Source organism: Papio anubis, chromosome 15 (assembly GCF_008728515.1).
Source record: "Papio anubis isolate 15944 chromosome 15, Panubis1.0, whole genome shotgun sequence".
NCBI lineage: Eukaryota > Metazoa > Chordata > Mammalia > Primates > Cercopithecidae > Papio > Papio anubis.
In genome coordinates, this window is record NC_044990.1 from 79,578,129 (window position 1) to 79,597,096 (window position 18,968).

Here is an 18,968-nt window from a genome sequence, read left to right on the forward strand (position 1 = left end):
CATACTGTTTTCCGCAGCAGCAACACCATTTTATATTCTCATCAACAATGTACAAATGTTGCAATTTTTCACATTCTTGCCAAACAGTTTTTTTGATAGTGGCCATCCTAATAGGTATAAAGTGATACCTCATTGTAGTTTCTATTTGTATTTTTCTAATGATTAGTGATGTTAAACGTCTTTTCATCTACTTGGCCATTTGTGTATCTTCTTTAGATAAATGTCAACTTAAGCATTTTACCTATTTTTAAAATAGATTATTTGTATTTTTGTTGTTGAGCTATAGGAGCTCTTTCATACTGTCAATATTAACTCCTTATCAGACATAAGATTTGGAAATATTTTCTACAATCCCATAGGTTGGCTTTTCACTCTACTGATTGTTTCCTTTGATGTACAAGTGTTTTTAAGCTTAATGCAGTCCCCTATTTTTGCTTTTGCTGTCTGGCCATATCCAATAAATCATTGACAATTCCAATGTCGTGAAGCTTTTGCCTTGTTTTCTTCTAGGAGCTTTATGGTTTTAGGTCTTTTGTTAAGGTCCTTAAACCATTTTGAGTTAATTTTTATATATCATACAAGGTAAGGGCCAAACTTCATTCTTTTGTGTGTGGCTATCCAATTTTTCAACACCATTTGTTGAAGAGACTGCCCTTTCCCCACAGTGTGGTCTTGACACCACTGTTGAAGATTATTTCACTATATATATGAGGGTTTATTTGTGGTCTCTCTATTCTGTTCCACTGGTCTATATGTGTGTCTTTATGCCAGTATCATACTGTTTTGATTACTGTATCTTTGTAATATGTTTTGAAATAAGGAAGTATGATGTCTTCAAGTTTGTTTTCCTTTTTCAGAATTGTTTTGGCTATTTGATATCCCTTGGGATTTCATATGAATTTTAAGATTTCTATATCTGCAAAAAATGCCATTGGATTTTTGAGAAGGATTGCATTGAATCTGTAGATTACTTTGGGTGGTATGAACATTTTAAAAATATTAAGTCTTCCAGTCCTTCAACACAGAATGTATTTTCACTTGCAGATGTTCCTCAGCTTACGATGGGGTTTCATCTGGATAAACTCATTAAAAGTTGAAAATACTGTAAGTTAAAAGTGCATTTTTCTGACTTATGATATTTTCAATTTACCATGAGTGTTTCTGGATGTAATTCCATCATAAGTTGAGGAGCATACTGAGTGTATATCTGTTTTGCACCGTCAAAAAATCAGAAAATAGTAAGTTGCTGGGTTAGGTGGTTCACGCCTACAATCCCAGCATTTTGGGAGGCTGAGGCAGGTGAATCACTTGAGCTCAGGAGTTCAAGACCAGCCTGGCCAACAAGATGAAACCCTGTCTCTACTGAAAATACAAAAATTAGTTGGGTTTGGTGGTGCATGCCTGTAACCCGAGTTACTTGGGAGGCTGAGGCAGGAGAATCACTTGAACCTGGGAGGCAGAGGTTACAGTGAGCAGAAGATCATGCTACTGCACTCCAGCCTAAGGAACAGGTTGAGACTGTCTAAAAAAAGAAAAATTGTTAAGTAGACTCATTGTAAGTCAGAATTCACCTTTATTTGTGGCTTCTTTAAGTTCTTTCCTCAGTATTTTATAGTTTTCAGGGTATGTGTCTTTTGCCTGCTAGGTTAAGTTTATTCCTAAGTATTTTATTCTTTTTCGTGCTACTGTAAATGGGATCGCTTTCCATAGTGACTGTTTTTTTGACCTCTCTGAAGTCTTTGAGATTGTTGAACAAGCCCCTCTCTTGAAACTCTTTCACCTTTTGATTTTGATGACAAACCTATTCTTTCCTTTTACCTCTTGTGCTGTGACTTAGGTATGATAATACACATTTTGGCTCCTCCTCACTGGTTCATATCATTTATTTATTACCCCTTAGGGAACCATCCTTCCCTTGGTAAGTTCAGGCTCACTAAAGGCTTAAATTACCATCTGCATGTTGATTTTGCTCCTTTTCAGTATCTGTTTCAGCCTAGACATTCCCCCTAAACTTTAAACTTTATATCTCTCCATAGACATTGTCTCATAGATATTTCCCAGGCATCTCAGGGAAAATATGACCAATCTTCTTCCCCCTCAAAAACCCCAAATAAACAAAACTCTCATTTCTTCTTTCTCTTGTATTTCTTCTGCATCAGTGCACTTAAAGAAATCTAGAAATCTGGGTGACATCCCTGTGTCCTGGTTTTTCTCCCTTCCTATATCCAATTTGTCACTAAATCCTCTTCTCCACCACTTCCAATATTCTCTCATTCTGATTTCCTTTTGTTCAAGCTGCCATCACCACTTGCCTCAAGAACTGATTCTTCCATCTCCAGTCTAGGTGCTCTCCATTTCATTTCATACTGACACCAAAATGTAGGTACGATTATGACACCCTGTGCATAAATGCCATCAGAATAATATCAAGATGCTTAGTGCTGCTCAAGCATTTCCTGTGCTGGTCTCTGCTTATTTTTCCAGCTCACAATTTTCTCTCTTGCTCTACACATTAGCCACAGCAAACTCTTAGTGTTCACAAAGCCACTCTGTTTTTTTCCCAACTAAGAAAGAGTCTGCAGTTCCCCTGGTCTTCAGTACCCTTCTTCATGCCATCTTCCTCCAATCCTCTTCACCTGGATTAGCACTACTCAACCTCCAGATTTCAGTCTGCACCTGCTTGTGAGAAAATGTCCCTGATTTCAGTCTGCTTTAGATGTTTTCTGTGTGCTTCCAAAACATTATCCTTATAATGATCACCACTGAACCCAAACTGCCTGTTTACTTGTCTCTTTCTGCCACTGGTTCATGAGTTATTTTTGAGGGTAGAAACAGTGTCCTGACTATCACATGTCCCTAGCCCCAACACAATATCTATAGGATAGTAGATGAGTATCCAGACCCCAGTTTCACAGAATGAATAGATTTAGTTTCTGGGTCACTAATATCTCAACTGTAAAAGAGATATCTCAGATGATCTCAGCCTATCTTAGCCTATGCCATTATGCATTTTAAAAAATATTTTTATTTATTTATTTTTAGATTTTACTTTAAATACCGGGATACATGTGCAGAATGTGCAGGTTTGTTACATAGGCTTACATGTGCCATGGTGGTTTGCTGCACCTATCAAACCATCATCTATGTATCTGAATCACACAACCTTTCTTCCCTCCCTTTCTATCCTGATTCTTGGCTCACTAAGCTATAGTCTGATTATAATTTGGCTTCTTCTTTGAATACCCACAGGGAGAAAATATGCTGATCTAAAAAATGGATAAGCATCTCATCTAATCCACACCTAGCTAGATATGCTTTTCATTATAAATGAAAGAGGTGGTTCTCTGCAGGCAGTGTGGCCTCTTTCAGCAAGGACATTGGTTTAGTGTTAGACAGCCTTTGTGGCCCTGACTCAGGCACATATGAAGTGCGTGGACTTGGGCAAGAAATTCACTCCCCTGAATGTTAGTTGTCACGTCTTTAATATTTAGGATTAAATGTGATAATTTAACATAAAGTAGCCTACACAAGGCAGTTCTCAATAGATAGCATTTGCTCCTGTAGCAGCTATGTCACTCTTTTAAGGTTACATAAGTTTGAGTTCATTCATGAGAGGCTGACAAAATGCAGAGAAGATTGAAGATTCAACTAACACCAGGAGATGCAACCAGTGCTCAGCTGAATGGCATCTTCCAGCAGCATCCCTGTCACCTTGCTACCACCCTCAATCTGGAATGAACTCAATATAGGCGACAAAATGGAGACACAAATGAGAGCTTCAGGGTGTGTTAGGCAAGATTCTCCAGAGAAACGGGGCCAATAAAATATACATCATGATTGATTGTAAGGTATTGGCTCATGTAATGATGGAGGCTGATAAGTCCCACCATCTGCCATCTTCAAGCTGGAGACCTTTGGAAGCCAGGGCAACAGTTTGAAGGCCTAAGAATCAGGTTTCCTGAGGGCAGGAGAAGGTTGTTTACATGGTGCAGGCAATGAGACAGACAGCAGATTCAGTCTTCCTCCACCTTTTTGTTCTATCTGGGCCCTCAAAGCTTTGGAAGTGGCTCGACGAAATTGGGGAAGAGGATCTGCTTTACTCAGTCTACCAGTTCAAATGCAAATCTTTCCAGAACCACCCGATAGAGGCACCCAGAAACAACGTTTTACCAGCTATCTGGGCATCTGTTAGCCCAGTCAAGGTGACACATAAAATCAACGATCACGCAGCTTAAGGCTAAACAAAAACATTCCCCTGGAGATCATACTTTAACAAAAGAGAATATAAGATATTTATGGTTTTTGTTTTAAAAAAATCACAGTCAATAAGAGAGGAAAGCTTCTTAATAAATAGTATCTACCCACCACTATGCAGCGGACTCTAGCAAAGACCAAGCATCATCAAATTGGAACCAGGATTTAAGTGAGACTGGATACAGAGCTGGGGAAACCATTTTCAGTTTCACAGCTCTGAATTTAATCTAAACAGACTGTCTATACTTCTCTTTTCAATGCTTCTTCCCCTCAGGCTTTTCCATGGGTTTTTCTTCCCTCAAAGTTTAATGAATTTTATACTGCTTAAACGAAAACCCTTTATATCTGTCTTGCACTGAATTTGCAAAAATCATTAAAGCTGCAAGAATTATCTTCATATTCAAACCTTGCAAAACTCTGTCTACATTCTCCAGTGTTATTCCTGCATCACTTGAGCTTCATGGTCATCAACTCTTACTGTTCAGAGAAGTTTTAGGTCGAGGGTTGTGTTGTAGCCTCTATAGCAACTGATTTATCAGGAATCTCCTCAGCTTACCACAATCACACATCCACAGACAATCTCTCATTTTTAGTCAATTTTTAAATGTCATGCAGAAACAATGTTATATATATATGTATAAATATTAAATATAAAAATATAATTTTTATGTTATGTATATAGCACACATTATATAATTTGTCATGTATTACTTATATATAATTTTATATTTAATATATACATATATGTATAGTTATTACATATATGTAATACAAAATTATAACATTTTTTGTATTTAATGTATGATATATACATATATGTTACATATATTACATATATGTAATAATATATATACACACACACACATATATATATATTTTTTTCCCAGGTCTCTGTATTGGCTTTTGGGGATGCTGAAAAGAGAAATATGGTTTTTATGTAATTCAATATGGGGGTCATGTAAATGATGGCAGCTATGAAAAGATTACGCTGCCCTATTGCTATTAGGAAACAGTTGTGTCCTATATATAACACACAGGGAAGGCAATAGAGGAATTTCATATGGTTACATGATTGATGTGAGTTTTTGGAACACAATTGCAAGAAGTGACAAAGGAAAAGCCATAGAGGTGACCATCATGGCACACACTGGTGATATCTTGGAGAGGGAGTGATGGGAATAAACACATAAGAGCCTCTCAAAATTTGTGTCCAAAAAGCCCTTTTATTTTCTCCCCTGGATTCTAAAATCTAAACATTTTTCCTGCCAAGATGCCTTGATTAAGCAATAAGAAATTCATTGTAGCTTTAAACAAATTTGCTTAAAGGAAAGTATATATGAAAACACTGCAGAACTACAGTATTAAGGAAACCGTGCTGCCACTTAGAATTTTCAGATTTCCAGCTAAAAGTATTAAACTTGACATTTTATTTAGCAGGTGCGGGCTTATATTAGGTAAATGCACAATTCTCTTCCAGCTTTCTGAAGTATTAAAAATGACACCATAGCTTTTCCTGAGGACCCCTAGAGCTCAGCAGTCCTTGGCTAGAAACTACCTCTGATGCACACAGAGGTTGCACAGAAAAATAATGGGAAAAGACATACAGTGCCGTGCTTCTCCTTCAGGAGAACACAGGCCCACCGACAATCCATCATGCAGCCCATGCCTGCCCTCAGGGAGCTTCTGAGGGGAAGGCCATGGTGGGCTTTGACTTTTGGCCACTGATGTACTCACATTCTTAACTCTGGATTTGGCCACATTCCTGCACCTTCATCCCTGTGTTATATTCATACTCTTTATTTCATATCTGGTGTTTTTCCATTATAATTTCTTCACTAGTACCTTTTCACTTTCTACCACCATCTCACACCTTTAGCTTAAGGGCAGCCTCTCCTCTCCCCAACATGAGGGCCGCTTCCTCTTCCTCTGTTGAGCCCTACTGAGTGCTGCATGTTAACAACCTCATTTATTATTATTATTATTGTTATTATTTGAGATGGAGTCTCGCTCTGTCACCCAGGCTGGAGTGCAGTGGCGTGATCTCGACTCACTGCAAGCTCTGCCTCCCGGGTTCGAGCCATTCTCCTGCCTCAGCCTCCCGAGTAGCTGGGACTACAGGCGCCACCACCACGCCTGGCTAATTTTTTTGTTTTTTGAATTTTTAGTAGAGACGGGGTTTCACTGTGTTAGCAAGGATGGTCTCGATCTCCTGACCTGGTGATCTGCCCACCTCGGCCTCCCAAAGTGCTGGGATTACAGGCGTGAGCCACTGCACCCGGGCAATACCCCCATTTTAGAGATAACTGCCACTGGCTTTTATTATTATTGAAAAAAATCTATGAACCAACTTTTATATATTAACACAGTTAAAAACATATCGATACTAAAAGACATTAAAGTCACTAAAATGTTGCTATGCTAAGCCTGTTATGTAGGCGTCTGAGGAGGATCATCACTCCAAGAAGATCATTGAGAAATGGCACTTTGTGTGGTATTTGCCATGATGCAGCAAGGCTGTAACTCCCATGGCTCTGATTCGATCCTCTGGGTTCTGAGAGGAAACAAAGAACTAATCTGGATAGTTTTAATGACTGGGTTGCTGCATTTACTGCTATTCCTCAGAAACTGTCCTTCATTTTAACAGTTACTTGGTGAATATGATGATGCCTTTGTTATCTACAACATCATTATTTATAAACAAATAATTCATAGTCCTATGAATCTCAACAGTATGCATGACTCATGTTTGGCCTTTATATAGTTTTAGTTTGAATCAATACAGTTTAGAGGTTAAGAGTGTGGGCTTTTGGTCCAACTGCCTAGGTTCAAATTCTAGCTCTGACATTTCTTGGCTGTGCAACGTTGAGCAAGTTACTTAACCTCTCTGTCTTAGTTTCCTCATCTGTAAGATGGACATAATAATAATACCTGCATTGAATGGGTTGTTTTGAAAAATAGGTGAAAACATAAAACACTTGATACTGAGCAAGGATTCAACCAATGTCACCATAGCTATGAGAATCTACAGACTGGCAGAAATGGTAAAAGAAGCAAAAAGTTTGAATGGAGCAAAGATGGAATTTGGAATGCATAGGGCTTTCTGAAACGTGAAACATTAAGAAAATCAAACACTTTTTTTGAACATTTCCTCCACTCTACTCTCTATCTGGGAATAGTAAAAATAGAGCATGTAAGTTTAAATCTTAAGGACTGGATTTGTACATGGACAACTGAAACAAATATTTAGGGTAACAATTTTACTGTTTTTTAAAAGAATCTGTAAAAGACAGTCTAAAGTTTGAGGTATCCACATTACTATGCGTATATATGAAAGTGCACTCACGTGAATGTGTGTGTTCTTAAAAATATGCAAATGAGCCCTACCTTAAAGGCCAAGATCACTGAAAATAAGAAAAATCAGGGGCATAAAAAATGACACAGCTGTTAAAAACTAGTGAAAACACAAAACATAATCATACAATAATGAGAGAAAGTTAACCAGGAACACTTTAACTTAGTTTAATAATATTTGCTCTAATGAATTTCAGGTTCAATGAGTTTCAAGTATGAAATTAATAGAAGAATTTAATAGCTACATAGTTTCAGTCCAACCATGAATAAAGAACAGTGTAAAAAGTAGTAACAAAAATGGAATTGCTGCGTTATGATTGGAGTTTTCAATGCCCAAATACCCAGAGTATATGGTCCAAATTGTAGGCTAGTGCAATTGGATAACCTGTTCTGATATACAGAATTTCCAGAAACAAAAAGCTTCACTAATATCTAGCAAGTGATTAAAAGCCACTTTTATAAATAATGACATTTATTCAAAGTGAAGAGCCATATAGTTTATTAAAACTTTATAGTTCAGGAAGAATTATTGTTGGTTTTTTTACTTCGGGTCAGATATGAAATGCCTATTGTGACCATTAGATATATAGATGACAACCAATGTAAGTAGGCTACGCATATACGTGTATATGAAAATAAGTTAAAATGTTGAAAAAATTAACACTGCAAAATATCCGTAGGTTTGAATTCATAATCCTGAAAAAATTGCTACATACACGTTTATTTTGTTGCTTTCCAGCAGAAAAATTATTTTACAAATGCGGGCCGGAGTTATATGGTTATTTAAAAGCATATGGAAACTGGCAGTAGCACTAGCTAGAAATAAATTGGATATTTTAAATTTTATCTATAGAATACATATTGTAACGTACTCTCTGAGGATAGTACATATCTGTGTGCATAACAAACACGGCATGAAGGAAAGGCTACAGCTAAATACCAGATTTGTAAAGCATGGACTAAAGTGGTTCTACAGCAGCAGATTTTATTGGTCATGTCTAATTACAATTTTGAACTCACCTATTAGATATTTTTTCTGCAACTAGAAGCCACACAAAGTATTTTCATTGATGGCACAAAGGGATGTCCCAACTCTTATTTGAAGAACCTATCACTGCTGCCACAGAGTGAAAAGACATGGAAGAAATCATCTCCAGCAGAGCCGGGAAGATGCCCATTTGCCTGGGTAGCTGTAGGATGGTAAAGAACTCAAAACCTTTTTTGGTATGCTCTGAGTGGGAATCTTCATAACAATGTTTTGTTTTTTTCCCTTATTGATAGCCTCTGTTAAAAGCATAGGCTTTAAAGATAAGAGTGATACAATGAAATGCCTAACCTGATCATGAGATAGATAAAAAAAAATTTAAATAGGTTATACTTCTTGCTTTGTTAAAAATAGAGAGCTTTGGAAAATTCTGAACATGGAGGGCCTGCTTATAATTCCGAATAGAAAGTTTAAGAGCCATGGTTCTGTTAACGTTATAACAGCTGTGGTTCTGTCAACATTCTAACAGTTGGGTAGAGTTTGGTAGTTAACATTTCAACTATTCTCTCAGTGTTGCGGGGGGTGATACAAGAACATTCCACTCATTGTCCCACTCCTCTTGCAAGCTCTTCTTCTCAAAGGGTCTGTACTCTTTGATAGAGCCAAATATTCAAGCCAAATATCCTCCATGCCACAGAAACTATGGGAATGATTGACTATACCTGTAATCCTCCTGCCATTAAGAACATAGCATTCGCCTATTTCTAGTTTCATTTTTGGGGGTATACTTTTCACCATGACGACATCCTGTCTGTTTTCATACATAACTGGGCCCACATTTCATCATTTATTCTCCTCTGTTTCTTATACTCACTAAGGGCACCCAGACTAAATTCTCCTTTAGTGTCTAGAGACCAGGCAGGTTGATTGTAATGTTTTTATGATGATGATAAGGGGTATTACATATAATTATGCAAAATGGCAATATGGCCTTGAGGTATCTCATTTCCAAACAACCTTCATTTAATGGCAGAAGGAGAACAGTCTCCAAATCCAATTGACCATACTCTGCCCATCTTACTGTTATTCAAAAATAATAAAACGATTCCTAGGATATTTACAGAGTAACAGAAAGTTTCCCTTGTTAGTATTAGATAGAAGTTAAACTTAACACCATTTTACCACCTTGGATAGCCTTAACTTATTAAATTTTATTTTTACTTTGAAGCTCAAACTTTTAATATTGCCTATAAGCAAATGGTTTGCCCCTGTTTTTTTTTGCATTTTTTTTTTTTAAAAACTCCCATATGTTACTTACTTGTTTAAGCTTCTTTAGGTCTTCATCAAGTTCTAAGTTGTCCAAAATAACAGCAACAAACAAACTCAGGAGGATCTATAAAATGGTGAAATAACAATGCACATGCCATAAGTATCAAAATGTTACATATATAATATAGCTACCTAAAATATATTGAATATAGAATTCATTAAATGAAAGATAAACATGCAGTTATGAACCATTGCATAGACATTTCAAGGTATTTATCACAAATACATGAAATGCATATGTTCATTGAAATAATATAAAATGCTAATTTGCTTTATGAAGCCAACTTACTTAAAAAGGAAATTAAGATTTTTTGGAACTCAACAATCCCACTTCTGAGATTATTTTCTAAAAAAGTGATCTGAACTATTGATGAAAAGCTTAATATACACAGGTGCTTATTAGAGGGTCGTTTGTAATAAGGAAATATTAGAAATAACATCCAACCGTGCATGAATAGTCAATACAGTTATAGAGATTTATGTGATAAGATGCATGCAGCCATTATAAATTCCCATTGTGGTAGCTACTCTGCAAGATAGCCTCTAGTGTTGTTCTAGACTCCTGGTTCATGCCTTTGTGTAGTCACCTTCCACACTAAATATGGCTGGCCTGTGTCATCAGCAGGCTGCAGAAATGATTGTGTGTGACTTATGAGGCTAGGCAATAAAAGACACTGTGTCTTTACCCTTGGTCTCTCCTAGATCACCTGCTCTGATGGAAGTAGGTGCTATGTTGTGAGGATGCTCAAGCAGCCCTTTGGAGAGGTCCACGTGGTGAGGAACTGAGGCCTCCTGCCAACAGCCACTGGAGTGACCCATTTTGGAAACAGGCACTCCAGTCCTAGTGAAACTTCAAGGTGACTGCAGCTGTAGGCAACATCTCAACTGCAACCTCTTAACACTTTGCACTAGAAACACCCAGCTAAGCCTGTCTCAGATTCCCAAATTTAAGAAACTCATTGAGATAATAAACATCTATTTACTGGTAGGCTTCTAATGTGTGGGTAATTTATTACATAGCAATAGATAACTAATACACTAGCGAATTTTTTTTAACATAGTCGTTTCCATTTATTTTTATTTTTTAAATTATACTTTAAGTTCTAGGGTACATGTGCACAACATGCAGGTTTGTTACATATGTATACATGTGCCATATTGGTGTACTGCACCCATTAACTCGTCATTTACATTATGCGTATCTACTAATGCTATCCCTCCCCACTCCCCCACCCCACAACAGGCCCCGGTGTGTGATGTTCCCCTTCCTGTGTCCAAGTGTTCTCGTTGTTCAATCCCCACCTATGAGTGAGAACATGCATTGTTTGGTTTTCTGTTCTTGAGATAGTTTGCTCAGAATGATGGTTTCCGGCCACATCCACGTCCCTACAAAGCACATGAACTCATCCTTTTCTACGGCTGCATAGTATTCCATGATGTATATGTGCCACATTTTCTTAATCCAGTCTGTCACTGATGGACATTTGGGTTGGTTCCAAGTCTTTGCTATTTTGAGTAGTGCCACAATAAACACACGTGTGCATGTGTCTTCATAGTAGCATGATTTATAATCCTTTGGGTATATACCCAGTAATGGGATGGCTGGGTCAAATGGTATTTCTAGTTCTAGATCCTTGAGGAATCACCACACTGTCTTCCACAATGGTTAAACTAGTTTACGGTCCCACCAACAGTGTAAAAGTGTTCCTGTTTCTCCACATCCTCTCCAGCACCTGTTGTTTCCTGACTTTTTAATGATCTCCATTCTAACTGGTGTGAGATGGTATCTCATTATGGTTTTGATTTGTATTTTTCTGATGGCTAGTGATGATGAGCATTTTTTCATGTGTCTGTTGGCTGCATAAATGTCTTCTTTTGAGACGTGTCTGTTCATATTCTTTGCCCGCTTTTTGATGGGGTGGTTTCTTTCTTGTAAATGTGTTTGAGTTATTTGCAGGTTCTGGATATTAGCCCTTTGTCAGATGAGTAGATTGCAAAAATTTTCTCCCATTCTATAGGTTGCCTGTTCACTCTGCTGGTAGTTTCTTTTGCTGTGCAGAAGCTCTTTAGTTTAATTAGATCACATTTGTCAATTTTGGCTTTTGTTGCCATTGTTTTTGGTGTTTCAGACATGAAGTCCTTGCCCATGCCTATGTCCTGAATGGTACTGCCTAGGTTTTCTTCTAGGGTTTTTATGGTTTTAGGTCTAACATTTAAGTCTCTAATCCATCTTGAATTAATTTTTGTATAAGTGGTAATGAAGGGATCCAGTTTCAGCTTTCTACATATAGCTAGCCAGTTTTCCCAGCACCATTTATTAAATAGGGAATCCTTTCCCCATTTCTTGTTTTTGTTAGGTTTGTCAAAGATCAGATGGCTGTAGATGTGTGGTATTATGTCTGAGGGCTCTGTTCTGTTCCATTGGTCTATATATCTGTTTTGGTACCAGTATCATGCTGTTTTGGTTTCTGTAGCCTTGTAGTGTAGTTTGAAGTCAGGTAGCGTGATGCCTCCAGTTTTGTTCTTTTGGTTTGGGATTGTCTTGGCAATGCATGCTCTTTTTTGGTTCCGTATGAACTTTAAAGTAGTTTTTTCCTATTCTGTGAAGAAAGTCCTTGGTAGCTTAATGGGAGTGGCATTGAATCTATAAATTACCTTTTTTCACGATATTGATTCATTCTTCCTATCCATGAGCATGGAATGTTCTTCCATTTGTTTCACGATATTAATTCATTCTTCCTATATTTTTTCATGATATTGATTCATTCTTCCTATCCATGAGCATGGAATGTTCTTCCATTTGTTTGTGTCCTCTTTTATTTCATTGAGCAGTGGTTTTTAGTTCTCCTTGAAGAGGTCCTTCACATCCCTTGTAAGTTGGATTCCTAGGTATTTTCTTCTATTAGAAGGAATTTTTATGGTGTTGAAAACACTTACATTATAATAGTAAATAAGAGTATATAAATGGTAGAAGCATAACTATGCATATAATGGAGTAATAGAGAAAATGCTTGAAGGAGGTACTTTAGAAATATTAATGGTACTTGCTTTTGTGTATTGGAGTAATACATTTTTTCCTTTTTCTAAAAATTTTATGATTTTCTGATTTTTAAAAAATGTATGCTTCTTTTAGAACAGGTAAATAAAACAACAAAATAGTATAATTTTAAAAAATATTTTACTTTCTAGTCCCTCTTCAACTTTGAATTTTCTAAAGTCCCACATTCACTTGATCATCTTTTTCATTTCTAACTTATATTTTTCATTTCAGTTATCTTCTTAATGAATTATTCTCATTTGTTAATATTAGGTGGTTAAGCATGAAGGTCAGAAAGTTGAGATAATTCAGCCAGTGCTAGAGAAGTTATGCAGAAGTTAATGGCTAGCTCTTTTTCAATTTTAATGAGTACATCAACATGATTAAATTGTGATGGGACATGCCTGGCTTGGGACAAATGCCAGCACCCTTCTTTTCAACAGCCATGCCCTTTGGAGTCTTATCAGAGCTTGAAGAAGATACAGAATGATCTAGACTGGAGGGTTTTTATTAACATCACCATGACTAGTACACCACTGGTAACTGGGCATCAGGCTTATTCTGAACTAGACATGATTCCAAACTGGACATTTTAAAGTTCACTCCATGTTCAGCCCACTTCCCAAAACCTTGATGACAGAAAGTAATATCAGAGGCAGAGTCTACCTTCCCTTGCCTTGATTTCTCACGCCGAATTCTGAGATGTTCACCTGCTGGTTTCCTTCTGCAGAAGGGGATATCTTATACCCTTTCTTTCACCCCTGCGCACTGGGGCAGGCATTGCTCCGTCCTAATTTAATCGGGTTTCCTATCTCTCTAGTGAAAGTGCAAACACGAATCTATAAAAAGGGAGGTCGGAAGGGATCCTGTTCGCCTCCCTTTTCTTAGAGCATTTCCTTTACAAGACTTGGAATTGCAAATTCTTTCCCTTTCCGTTTGAGATGTATATAAATACTTTTAAAAGCCAAATAAGCTTCTCACCAGTTCTACAACCTAAAAGAATGTTTTCCTTGAGGGCTGTCTCCTTGAAGTAACGTAAACATCAAGGAAGACAGAGCCTCCATCTCCCCTTCTCCATGGAGGGTGGGAGTTTAGACATCTGGCTCCAAGTTGTAAACTTACCTACTTGTCACAGAAATATGAGAAGTTTTAATTTTCCTTTGGATAAAGGCAATCAGCTCCCACAGATGGCCACCCCAGTTACCAGGTGAATTTAGGATAAACTATATTTAACAAGTGGTGCTGTCAAGTCTTCTTACTTGAGGACTAGTTATTTCTATTTTGAGAACACGTATGGAAAGTGGTGATATAAAAGAGGGAGGTATTTTCTGCCTCTGTGATCTCTTTAACAGATTGCCAGTGATGTGCATTGCAGCCTGTGTTAGTGCTTATTCAATAATAAAACTGGGCTTTCTCTCCTCTACCTTTAAGGAGAGGTTTCATGGGTTGGCAGATTTCATTTTTAATTATATCCCCCAAACCGGACAGATGGCAGGCTACTTAAGGACGGCAAGGCTATGTTATTCGATTAAATTCGACAAACAGTTTATTGGACTCCATGGATGTTTGAGGCACTGCCTGGTCAGGAACATAAATACGATATTGCACTCACTGCAATGATGTTTATCATTGAATTAAGCAAACATAGAAGAGAGCACTGTGCTTGGAGTCACAGAGCTCAGGTAGCAAACAGGCTCTGCCAGCTATAAGCCATGTGGCAACTGCTGGCCCACAGTGAGTTCTGGTGCCCTCGTTTGTAAAATATTTAATAATAGCTCAACAAATTGCAGATTTTTCTTTTCATTTAATTCTCTTCGAGCAACCCTGACATGTAGTATAGCTATACAATGTCTGAAAATATACAGACACAAAATTAGTTATGCAAAGCTAAAATAAATGTCTTGGTTTTTCTACAAACGAGTTGAATTTGGTGCACAATCCCTCCATTTCTGTTGGTGGCTGGAAACATCATCTTGCTACATCAATTCAATTCAGTCCTTTCAAGCTCAGTTACATTTGAATGAATGCTTCTTTTCTTGTTAGGGGTAGTTTAAGATCAAGGTTACCCACAACAAGCTGGGTAAAGTGTCCTCCATCCCCCATCGGGGGAACTGATGAGGCTGTATTGGGGGTTTGGGGCTTTCTCTCTGCTGACTTGGCCACCATCTCAGCTCCCAAAGCTAAGAGCTCTGATTCCCACTGATGTCCTCTGTATGTGCTTCCTAGAGTACTGGAACACAGTGCACGGAGTTGGTGGCTTCAAACAACCGACATTTATTTGATCACAATTCTGGAGGCCAGAGTCCAAAATTGAGTTGTCGGCAAGACCACACTCTCTCCAAAGACCATGGGGGAGAATGGTTCCTTGTCTCTTCCAGCTACTGGTGGCCTCCACTGTCCCTTGGCTTGTGGCTTTGTAACACCAGTCACTTGGCCTTTATCTGCACAAGGCTTTCTCTCTGTGTCTTGTGCTCTTCTGTCTCTTACAAGGACACTTGTCATTGGACTTAGGGCCGACCCAGATAATCCAGGATGATCTCATCACAAGATCCTTAATTTAATTACATCTGCAAAGACCCTTTTTCCAACGAGGTCATGTTCATAGGTTCTGTGGATTAAGCCATGGTCATATCTTTTGGGGAGGCCCATTTAATTCACTATACTCTCTGACTGGTCTTTTTTGTTGAGCAGGGTCTCACTTTGTCACGTAGGCTGGAGTGCAGTGGTGCGATCTCAACTCACTGCAGCCTCCACCTTCTGGGTTCAAGCGATCCTCCCATCTCAGCCTCCCAAGTAGCTGGGACTACAGGCACCTACCACCACGCCTGGCTACATTTTTTTTTTGTATTTTTTGTAGAGACAAGGTTTCACCATGTTGACCAGGCTGGTTGTGAACTCCTGAGCTCATGAGATCCTTGGATCTTGGCCTTCCAAAGTGCTAGGATTACAGGTGTGAGTCACCGTGCCTGGCCACCACATGGTCTTTGGCTCGGGCTGCTGTTCCCACGACAGATGTATTAGCTCTCAACTCTCAGGGAAACTTAGAAAGCGCTGCCATTCCACTTGGAACTAATGGAGACTTGTTCTTGTGGGATCTTCTGGGCCTCTCCACCTAGAACTCTCAGGTAGCTGCCCAACTCTGCCCCGGCTGCCCCAGGACCATGTGGGGCCCCAGCAAGGTTCTTTCCCCATCAAGTTCCAAGAAGAATTAGGGTCAAGTCTTGGATGTCAAAACACACCTGGGTGGGTACCAACACTGCCGATGCCCCAAGTGAGGTGTGTGGGCATCTCCCATGGAAACATGCTTTGTCTATCTCTCCAGGGCTTTCTCTCTCTTATGCTCCATCCCAGAAATCAGTCCTATTTCTTCTCAGAAAGCAGAAATGTGAAAGAAAATTGGAGCGTAGAGGGGAAGGGCGGCCACGCAAGTGTGAAGGAGGAGGACCAGAAATGAAGCCCCATCCGAATTCACACATGTAGTTCTGTATCATTTTGAAGCATTTAGACTTGGAGAGTCCATCTGGGCACAGGGGCCAAGGGGGCATTTTCTGAACACTACTTATTGAAGATTGTGAGACAATGACAGAGACCCAAGGATGCTCTCCAAAGCCACACAGAGGCCACGGAGATGACTGATTCTGGGAAAAGAGCTATGAGAAAGGCATTCCAGGTGGCGTGGTCAGGGCCTGGTGAGTCTGGCCAGAGTCTGGCTTCCAGCCAGAGGGCTTGGAGGCTGGAGAGGAAGGCAGTATGGGCAGGCGTCTTGAGTGCCACAGAGGTCATGGATAAGAGAGGGAGGCTGGAATAGTCACAAAGTGATGACATCAGTTTCTTTCTGCTAAATTTTTCCTTTTAAAAGTTCTGAGGTTGGGAGGCTGAGGCAGGAGAATCACTTGAATCAGGGAGTCAGAGGTTTTCTGGTTGAAAATTTCTCTCCCTGTGGCAACATATCCTATTTTACATTCTCTCTGACTCTGTAGATAGCCATGACCTTACACTATATAGCTTTCCCTTTTCATCTTTACTTTTTATGAAGTTTAATTTATGACTTTTTTCCTTTTATATAGCTTAAAGATGGCCCTTTAGCTGAAATTTCACCTTTAATCTTATTTATTTCTTTGCTGTAAACTTCATTAATAATTTCTATCTTTAAATTACTTTCAAATATACAATAGAAATACAGCAGGAATCGATGTCCCACAATCTTGTGTTTTTCTTTTCCTTTTCACCATTTATAATCACCCTATCCTAAGCTGTCTTGCAGCCTGTAGTATGAAACAATTTCACTTTTTATATGGGTCAACAAAAAGCCAAATGTAATCAGAGCAGTATAAAATGGGATGCGTTCAGCACAGATGCACTTTTAAATGAATTCTATAAAATACACTTATTTAATTTACGCTTTGGAATGCCCATTTCTGTCAGCAAAATATGACTATTCTCAGCAAGCTGCCACTACGGAGGCAAAATCAAGAGATTGCTGTGTTAATTTCAGCACTTCAAAGGTGACAAAAAGACTACCCACAATGAACACTTAATTACATTTTCTCTCTTTTCAGTATTCACATCACTGGGCTTTCCTTTGAAACAGTAATAGACAGAAAAACATTGCAGGAAAAATGGAGTCTTTCAACTTGTTAGATCTTCAATAGTTCTTATCCCCCAATCATTGGCAAGGGTGGGGAAAAGGATGCATTTAACAAGCATTCGATAAACTGCAATCAGTCAGGACAGAAATACAGAATACGTACCTGGCGGAAGAGAGAGATATTTGAAAGGGACAATACATGGTGGTTATGAATATGCATTTGCTATATACTTAAGCTTGATTTTCATTGTGGGCTGACAAATCGGTGCCCCGAGGGGTGATGAAATAGCCTGCTGTTCTTTATTCCAGAACAAGCTGCAACCACACATTTTGTTTTTCGCTGCTTGGCACATGCCTGTCCCTAAGAAGACTAAATCAGGAACTCACCAAGTTGTATGGCACCACTGTTCAGTGTGAACAAAAGACAAATCAGAGCTTGTATGTTTACATAGACTCCTTTTTTTCCCTTCTCACCCATTTGGGTTAAAATGCTTTGTAGTATTTTGTAAAAAGAAACATACAATTAAACAAAAATGCTCATTTTAAGGTAAGTTTAGCTCTAAAGATAGGTTTGTGGAATAGAGATTTTAACTTGTGAAGTTTAGTTTTTAGGGGCATGCAATATGCATATAACACAGACCTGTCACCCTCACGTGTGTATTAATGTTAGTCCACAGACTATCTCCAGCTGTTTTACTGCCACTACTTCTGATATTTCACATAAGCGAGATTGGGAACAAGATGTTTACTATTGATCACATAGCAAGTAGCAATGTATATATGCCTCTCTTATCATTTGCATCTTTAGGAGTTTGAGCCACAGGTTTTATTTGATTGTTGGTTAACATGTCTGTGTTCATTATTGCTAATTTCCAATTATTTGTAGACCCTAAGAGGACACGAATTAAACTCTTTCCCACTTTGGCCAGAACATAGGTTAGTACCTGCACTTGGTAGTAGAGGTTCAGTAAAACTGTATCAAATCAAATTGAACTCACTTGGTAGACCTCATTACAGTAACTGTTAGTCTAAGGGTATAAAGGAAAAGAAAAACAACTGCTGATCATGTTTTAAGCAAAATTTTTTGTGAACTGGGGAAGTGACTTCAGTATTAGACTTTTTTTGGTAGTATAGAAGTGATATTCTTTGTTTTAATTTAGTTATATAGTATTCCTTTTATTCAATTAATTATATATCATTTAAAAATAACTTGTAAAAGTTTGAATAGTTTACTTTTTTGTTTTAGACTTCATAATTAGATAAATCAAATATGCTAAAGCTTGTAGTTTCTCATATAAATCTGTTTGAGAAAATTGATTTGAGTTTTATTTAAACAGTATATTTCATCTAGCTTACGCTATATCTAAAAAGTAGAGATGAGCTAAAGACTTAAAGATGGAAAAACAAAAATTATAAACAATTAG

The 18,968-nt window shown here is 38.2% G+C and overlaps 1 protein-coding gene across 6 annotated transcripts in view; it reads right to left on the bottom strand.

The window, feature by feature from the left end:
• NALCN (sodium leak channel, non-selective) overlaps positions 1-18,968 on the bottom strand; it is a 342,682-nt gene that overhangs the window by 105,440 nt on the left and 218,274 nt on the right. For all 6 annotated transcript variants that reach the window (XM_021929744.2, XM_003914045.4, XM_009192178.4 and 3 more), the window contains one exon: positions 9,909-9,983. In XM_021929744.2, coding sequence (XP_021785436.1) covers positions 9,909-9,983 — 75 coding nt within the window. The remainder of the gene's footprint in view (positions 1-9,908; positions 9,984-18,968) is intronic.